General features: G+C 38.5%; 1 protein-coding gene across 1 annotated transcript; it reads left to right on the forward strand.

Moving 5' to 3' along the window:
* The first annotated feature begins 735 nt into the window (after nucleotides 1–735).
* On the forward strand, nucleotides 736–7,307 carry LOC141011463 (ictacalcin-like). The gene is made up of 5 exons (XM_073484625.1): nucleotides 736–803; nucleotides 1,309–1,448; nucleotides 1,560–1,673; nucleotides 6,978–7,076; nucleotides 7,182–7,307. The coding sequence occupies exons 2-5, from the start codon at nucleotides 1,314–1,316 to the stop codon at nucleotides 7,305–7,307; spliced, it is 474 nt and encodes a 157-aa protein (XP_073340726.1). The 5' UTR covers nucleotides 736–803; nucleotides 1,309–1,313.
* The last annotated feature ends 1,531 nt before the right edge of the window (nucleotides 7,308–8,838 follow it).

The following is an 8,838-nucleotide window of genomic DNA, read 5'->3' on the forward strand; positions in this document are numbered from 1 at the left end:
ATGAAACTGTGTTCAGGCTGAGACTCTTCCCAAACGTGAAGTATGGTGCAGATTCGACCATGCACAGTGGATTCAAAGCCACTTCCTGTGTCCAGGCGAAAGATCGACATTCCCGCCCGGCCAGGGCCCCGCCCTTCGATGAAAACTCAAGTTTTTAAATGTGTTGTGGCTGAGTGTGGATGCTTCGAATGTCAGGAGGGAACAAGAAAGACACAAAAATAAATGTTCACCAACTAAATACAAATATCATCTGAAAAAGATCTAAATCAAATTGGGAAAAAACAAAGGAAAAAACACAAATTATCCACCCAGCCATGGTTATGGCATGCAGTGGTTTGTTATAGACCTGGCAACCAGCCTTAAAGACAAGCTGTGATAGTCTGACAATTTTCCAAAACTACAATATTACCCTTGCAATAAGTAAAGGTTAAACTTTAAAAAATCCTTTTAGATTATCAATGTGGAAGCTGTGATGCTCCTTCATCATGCACACCGAAAGGAGTTTATATTAACACCATTACATATACCTTTAGATGCAGATTTCCCACACTGGTATTACCGGTTAAAATGGGCTTATTTTGGAGGTAAAGCAAAAAGAAATACATTCCAGGATTGTGATTTTCACAGTTGTACGTTTTTCTGGAGAGAAAAGGGAAAGACAAAAAGGAGAGAAAAATCAGAAAGAAAGGTGGGGGCTAAAGGGTGTGTCGACCTCTGCTATATAAAAAGGTCTGTGTCCGTGCTCTCTTCTCAAATCCTTCTCATCCACTTTTTCAAGCCTCACAGCTTTTCATCCAACTTTGGTAAGTGGAAATATGTTTTAACTATCCTTTTGAAAAATACAGCATTATACTTTTTGCACTTCATTTGTCTAAACAGTTGAGGTTTATTATGTACAGTGGAATTATGTGTCATGAATGTGCTTCTGGGTGTGGTCAGTTTCAGTGTGGACATTTTAATCTATTGTCAGTTTCTAACAGTTATGATTTAGATATAGATAAACGTGAAAATTGGTGGGGATCCTGGAAATCTAGGTTACTTGATCATGTCATGTAAAATGAAAAGGCAACAAAGGGAGAAGAAGAATTTTTGTCTGCACTGAGTCCAAGTGTGTTATGAGACAAACAAAGAAGTGTGTTGTGCATTAACATTCCTGATCTTCACAAGCTGTTCACCAAGCTCCTTCCAGTCTTTTAAATGGATGTCCCAAAGCAGCAGAGTTTAATTCATGTGTTTTAGTGAAGCTTGAGTCATTACCACAGCTATGTAAAAATGGCCTACATGGTCAACAATATTTTCTCTTTCCAGCCACCATGCCAGAGCTCACTAAAGCAATGGAACTCCTCCGGGCATCCTTCAACAAACATGCCGGAAAAGATGGAAATGCAAAGTCTTTGAGCAAGAAAGAACTATCTGAACTGCTCCACGCTGAGTTTCCTGGGGCAGCAGTAAGTAGGAAAGATGTAGCATGATTTCTAAAGAGAGCTGTGAATGTTACTTTGCCATATTTTTGATGTTTTACAGTCTATTTACAACTCCGACTGTTTTTCTTTCTTTAGCCCGAATGCAAAGATAAAGCGGACAAATTCTTCAAGACGCTGGATAACGACGGGGATGGTGTTGTTAGTTTTGAGGAGTTTGTGTCTTTTGCAGCAGCTCTGACTGTGATTTGCGCTGGGGAATAAAAACTTTGGCCATATTGACTCACAACTTTTCTTGTCTTACTAAATGAATGCTAAATAAAAAAAAAAAACTCAGTGTTCCAACTTGCACCAGTATTACAGTCACATACATTAAAATAGACTTGTCATTATCAGTATGTTCTGAGAAATAAAACTTGGTAAACACACACAATTTTATCACAGATGTTTTATGATGTTGGCTTGAGAGACGTGAAGGAAATGTGCTGAATCTGTGTGTGTATATCACTAATTTTGAATATCAGAAGTGATGAATGAAGAAACAAAAATAAATGTCACATTTGAGAAATGTTTTGTGTGTGTTCATTATAACATTATTTAGCTTTTCATACAACATGTTAACATAAGTGGCAGTCTCTTAGCTCATCATTCAGGGAGCACATCCCATAGCTAAACACAGGGGAGAACAGGGTAAGATGAGCCACTTTTTACATATGATGATTTTGCTGTAAAATAAAAGTGTGTTTGTTTCAAATAATAGTTACTATATATACCTCAGGTTGTTGTGTACCCATGGAAATTAAAACAAGTTTTGATGATTTCAGAACAATGACCAATCAAGAAAAAGTAGTGTTATGGCACAGTTTGCCCCAAGATGGGGTTAAAATGAGCATGGGGTATAAATTCGGCCCTCTGGGGGTTCACAGTAACCGTTATAGATAGATAGATAGATAGATAGATAGATAGATAGATAGATAGATAGATAGATAGATAGATAGATAGATAGATAGATAGATAGATAGATAGATAGATAGATAGATAGATAGATAGATAGATAGATAGATAGATAGATAGATAGATAATGCTGAGGTATTGGGGAGTAAAGTGGAACATAAGGTGCAAGAGAATAAGGTGCAGTTTTATATACAGTAATAATAATTTAACTACAGTAGTAATAATTTAAGATTATTTGTGTGTTTTGGAGTGAGCGTTATAGAGTCTGATGGCACCAGGTAGGAATGATTTCCTGTGCCGTTCCTTTCAGCAGCGGGGTTGAAGGAGTCTGTTGCTGAAGCTGCTCTTAAGCTTGTCCATACTGATATAAAAATGTAAAGTGTACTTCCTTAATTAGCGATCACATGACTAATCTCTGTTTATGGTGACCTAGATAAAGCGGGTGGCTCATTTTACCCACTGGCTCGATTGACTATGTTCTTCCCTACAGCAGGCTGTTATGTAACTGGATGCTTGCTTCACACATAAAACAGGAAATCAGAATCAGAATCAGAATCAGAATCAGAATCAGCTTTATTGGCCAAGTATGTGAAACACAAACAAGGAATTTGACTTGGTTTTTCTTCGCACACAATGTACATAGACATAGACATGAACATAAACAAACATAACAACATTCAACTAGAAGGAACAAGAACAACAAAGAACAGTGAGTTAAAAAGTGTTCAGAAGTCCGGACTATTATAAATATATAAATATATATTTAAGTATATTTATATTATATTATTTACAGTGTGGATATGTGTTGTTCAGTTATGTACAGGTAGAAATATATAAATATATATATACATATAAAGTGCAATTTGGTCTGTGAATGTAAAGACTATGAGTGGATGGTTTTTGGAGTCAGGGGGGTTACTGACACTGGGTGACTGATCAAGTGTTCATCAGTGCGACGGCCTGGGGGAAGAAACTGTTCTTATGTCTGGTTGTTTTGGCGAACAGTGTTCTGTAGCGCCTGCCGGAGGGGAGAAGTTCAAACAGATTGTGTCCAGGGTGTGATGGGTCTGCAGAGATGTTTCCTGCCCGTTTCCTGACTCTGGATGAGTACAGGTCCTGGATGGTGGGCAGTTTAGCACCAATGATTTTTTCTGCAGACCTTATTGTCCGTGTCAGTCTTTTCCTGTCCTGTTTGGTGGCTGATCCAAACCAGACGGTGATGGAGGTGCAGAGAACAGACTGAACTATTGCTGTGTAGAACTGGATCAGCAGCTCCTGGGGCAGGTTGAACTTCCTGAGCTGACGCAGGAAGTACATCCTCTGCTGGGCCTTTTTGTTTATGGAGTCTATGTTGAGAGACCACTTTAGGTCCTGGGAGATGGAAGATCCCAGAAACCTGAAGGTTTCCACAGCAGACACGGAGTTATTTAAAATGGTGATGGGGGACAGTATAGGGGGGCTACTCCTGAAGTCCACTGTCATCTCCACAGTTTTGAGCGTGTTCAGCTCCAAATTGTTCTGACCACACCAGAGGGCCAGCTGTTCCACCTCCCGTCTGTAAGCAGACTCGTCACCGTCACGGATGAGGCCGATGACCGTTGTGTCGTCTGCAAACTTCAGGAGTTTGACAGAAATAACACTGATGGAGAGGCAAACTGCTTTTCAGATTGAATCCCTTAAAACCAGACTGGCTTACATAGAGGATGTATAAAAATATAACTCAAAGCCATATAAGCAGCTCATTCCATTTCCATCAAACTAATGTGAAATGGTAAACTTTACACACTTGTTGGCTATAGGGAGCACCGGGAGAAATCCCAGTGGCCTGGCAAGCTGTTTGGCCTGGAGAGTCAAGCCAGTGTTAACGTTTGCAGCGATGTATACGAAATGTATTGCCTTAAAGTGCACTATGTAGTTTTGGAGAAGAAATTTAAACTAATTTAAAGAATTTAATATTTACAATATTAATGAGGTAATAATACAAATTCAGAAATATTTATTCTTTCCATAACTGAATAAACAAGCTGTTCTCAAAGGTAAATAAGGTCCCCAGAACACTGTTTGACGCCAGAAAGGTATGTAAAACAGTATGAAATTGTTTTTTTCCTGGTTCACGAATAATACAACAGAAACACTGTAAGTGGTTGTGAACAGACTGAAGGTGGAGATTGGCCTGGACTTGAATTATTGTCCGAGTCCACCATTGCAGTATGCTCACCACTGGGTTAACCACTACAGATGCTTTACACAGCATCTAGTGTTGCCCCCTTGTGTTTGAATTTGAAAAGTGTTCATGGCATTTATTTCCCCTTGGTGTTGTGGAGAGAATCAAACAATTCTTTCTGAAGAACAAGAAGAAATGACTTTAAGCAACAATTTATCTTGTAGAAAGCCTGAATGAGAGGTGTGTCCAAAGCCTCACAGGAGAAGAAGAATAAAACAGGAACCATGACTGGTCTAACCTGTTAAGGGGCTCTAATGACTCCACGCATTCTCAGTCCTTCTGTGCTCAGTTTGTTACTACTATGAGGCAGGCTGCTCATGGCAGCCTCATTAAATATCCAGACAACCAGAGACCAACCATTACCAACTCCTATTGTGTAATATAACTGGATTCAAGTGAATTAATCTCAGTACAGTCAAAACAGTTTATTTAGGACTATGTGAATACCATTTGAGCAAAACTTGACACAAGACAGGGCCTCGAGATTATGTAAAACTGCAGCGCCTGTTTGCTTTAGCAATTCAGTTCAATAGCAATTCTTCAAAACCAATACAGCAACACTTAGTGATGTGATGTCATCAAAAGCAGAACATTGGGACAATGAAAAGGGATAATTAGATTTAGGAATGCAACCAAATCTATCAATACATTTCTTGGTTAAGTCTGTAAAATGAGAAAATTAAGCTAGACTACCCAATCCTGGCATGCACCAGCGCTTTGGGTGGCTATCATCTCATCGAATGATATGCAGCTGCAGAGAAACGTAAGGAAAAAAATTGGTATACCCTTGAAAAATGTACTTTTGAAAGTATCAAATCTAGATATATTGATATCTATAACACGTTTTATAACTTTCTGGAAGATTCTGTCTGGTCTATTAGTAGAGCTTTAATAGTGGTTTAAGGTAATGCTCTCTCTAACTAATATATCATCTGCTGAGTAGTTTAATCCAGCATAATTTCACAAAAATAATAAAATCAATTAACAATAACAGAAATTGTAGTTGGGTACAGTTCGACAAAGACAAGATTGGACAGATATGTGCGTGTAACATGCTTCATAATACTGTATTAGCGCTCGGGGCACCCCAGTGGCTCAGTTGGTGGGACGTGTGACCTCGTGCGGAGGCTTTGTCCTCGCCGCAGCAACCTAGGGTTTGAATCCGACCCGTGGCCCTTTGCTGCATGTCCTCCTCTCTCTCTCTCTCTCTCTCCATGTTTCCTGTCACTCCTCACCTGTCCTAATAAAGCAAAGACAAGGCCAAAGAAAATGTTTCAATACCATTTGCATTGTCTGTCATTATCTATAGGTCAAGTATGCCCTGCAGCTTTCCTGTACTGATTTTACTGCTAAGGGGCTTATCTGTGAAGAAAGGGAAGAAAGACTTAATTCCAGCATTGTCAATTAGACACTTGTGTAAGTATTTCTGGAGGGTGAAAACAAAGTACAAAACATGTAGCACCATTGCAACATAAAGCTGTGAATGCCTCTTTAACATATTTTTATGTTTGTGTTTGTTCTGAGTGCGTTCCTGTTCCACCTGTATTACAGCCACATATATATATAATATACATGTGTCACATGTTTTGAGAAGGAGGTCTTGGTTTAACAGGTGTGCTGAGTCTGTGTGTGTATCCCTGATTCTGAATGCCAGAAGTGAATAAGAAAGAAACAAAAATACATGTCTTCACATTTGAGAAATGTTTTGTGTGTGTTCATTTACAAAATACAGATATTGTGCAAACTCAGGCATCAGACCCTCTCGACTGCACAACTACCGGAAAATAAAAAAATGAACAGACCAGCAAAAATAGATCGAAATTCAAAATGTTTTTCTGGAGAGAAGAACAAAAGAAAAAAAAAGGGTGTAAAAAGGTCAGAGAGAAGGGAGGGTGTGGGCTTAGACAGAAAGGTGTGTCTTCCTCTGTATAAAACGGTCTGTGTCCGTGCTCTCTTCTCAAATCCTCCTCTCCTCCACCTTCTAAAGCCTCACAGCTTTTCATCCAACTTTGGTAAGTGGAAATGTGTCTTAATTATCCTTTTTTAAATATGGCATTATACTTTTTGGACTTTAAAACCAATAGTCAAAAGAAATGTAGTATTTACCCCCGATTCAAATAACCTGTTCTATAAGACAAACAAGGAAGTGTGTTGTGCATGAATATTCGTAATCTTAACAAGCCGTTCATTGAGCTCCTTCCAGTCTTTTAACTGGATGTCTCAAAGCAGCAATCCTAAGAATGAAGCATTAACATATTGCTGCTCAACCACAACCATGTAAAATTAATAAACAAATTAACACTGGACAAGAAAGGTAACAATATTTTCTCATTCCAGCCACCATGTCAAAGATTATTTCGTCAATTGCACTCCTCCAGGCTGTCTTTGACGAGCATGCTGGAAAAGAAGGAGACCCAAAGACTTTGACCAAGAAAGAAGTCTGTGACCTGCTCAAGAATGATAGTTTTCCAATACAAGTAAGTGGAAAAGATGTAGCACGACTGCAGCATAGAGCTGTGAATGCCTCTTCAATGTATTGTTGATGATTTACAATCTATTTACAACCCTTTTTCTTTCTTTAGCCCTCATGCCAAGCTGAAGTAGACGAGTTCTTCAACATGCTGGATGGAGACGGGGATGGTCTTGTTAATTTCAGAGAGTTTGGGACCTTTGTGTTAGCCCTCTGTGAAATCTGCCGTAAGAATTAAATACTTTCTTGCCTTATCAGATTTATGCTAAATAAAAATAGATAACTGAATGCTGCAACTTGCACCAGTGTTACAGTCACATCTATCAGAATGTTCTGAGAAGTAAAACTTGGTAAACACACACAGTTTTATCATATATGTGTTATTATGTTGGCTTGAGAGACGTGAAGGAAATGTGCTGAATCTTTGTGTGTATCACTGATTTTGATATCAGAAGTGATGAATGAAACAACAAAATTAAATGAGGTCACATTTGAGAAATGTTTTGTGTGTGTTCATTAGCAAAATACAGATATTATCTGCTTTTTCATACAACTTGATAACTACTGTGACAGTCTCTTAGCCCAATCATTCAGGGAGCCATCCCATAGTTGAACCTACAGTATTGTGTCAGCATTTGGATGCTTCACACATAGAAAAGGAAATAACACTGATGGAGAGGCAAACAGTTGTTAATACAGTGTGTATGAAAATATATCTCCAGCTCATTTCATTAAAAAACTGATTTGATGTCTTGAAGTAATCTCTCCAGTGCTGCCCCCTTGTGTTCGGATTTTTACTCATTTTCCCTTGGCATGTGTTGTGTCTAGAATCAATGAACCAACCAGTTGATCATGGGAATAATATATATATTTATATTATTATTCATAATAACAAGTTTGACTGTACAGAGATGCATTTAATTCACTTGTATCCGGTTATATTTTTGAATAGGAGTTGGTAATGGTTGGTCTCTGGTTGTCTGGATATATACTGAAGCTGCCATGAGCAGCCTGCCTCGTGGTAGTGACAAACTGAGCACAGAGGGACTGAGGTGTGGAGTCATTAGAGCCTCCTAACAGGTTAGACCAGCCCTGGTTCCTGTTTTATTCTTCTTCACCTGTGAAGCACATCTTTGTAGCTATTTGTTATTCAGACCCATCTGTCATTCATGTTATGCCACTAACCCTGACAGTCATTCCACATACATGCAGATAATGAAATTCTTTTAAAAAAATGGATTAATCGCAGACTTCAACTCTTATTTTGCTTTTCTCCTTTGCCCATTTGTGGCCTTGTCGTCTTTTTTCCCCCCTTAGGGGTAAATTCTACATTTCTAGTGTATACTTAAACAAGAGACATGATCAAATACTGGTGAAGCAGCAGCAATTGTCAGTTTGGCAATGGACAGATAATGTTTTAAAGATCATTTTAAAGGCATTTCTGCAGAGAAGATGTGAAGCACAGAGGTGCCAGATGCCAGAGTTTGCACAATATCTGTATTTCATTAATGAACACGCACAAAACAATTCTCAAATGTGACCACATTTATTTTTGTTTCTTCTTTCATCATTTCTGATATTCAAAATCAGTTACACACTCACAGAGATTCAGCACATTTCCTTCACATCTCTCAAGCCAACAAAGTAACCCATCTGTGATAAAACTGTGTGTTTAACCAAGTTTTACTTTTCAGAACATTCTGATAATGACATGTATATCTTTAATAGATGTGACTAGAATACTGGTGCAAGTTGAAGCACTTAGTTTT

The sequence above is a fragment of the Pagrus major genome, chromosome 17 (genome assembly GCF_040436345.1).
Source record: "Pagrus major chromosome 17, Pma_NU_1.0".
Taxonomy (NCBI): domain Eukaryota; kingdom Metazoa; phylum Chordata; class Actinopteri; order Spariformes; family Sparidae; genus Pagrus; species Pagrus major.

What these genes read in the sequence shown, in the direction of transcription:
- LOC141011463 (XM_073484625.1), top strand. Translation starts at nt 1,314, where the DNA reads ATGCCAGAGCTCACTAAAGCAATGGAACTCCTCCGGGCATCCTTCAAC. An exon ending in CTGAGTTTCCTGGGGCAGCA is followed by an intron (nt 1,449 to 1,559) that starts GTAAGTAGGAAA and finishes TTCTTTCTTTAG; the next exon opens with CCCGAATGCAAAGATAAAGC. An exon ending in ATGATAGTTTTCCAATACAA is followed by an intron (nt 7,077 to 7,181) that starts GTAAGTGGAAAA and finishes TTCTTTCTTTAG; the next exon opens with CCCTCATGCCAAGCTGAAGT.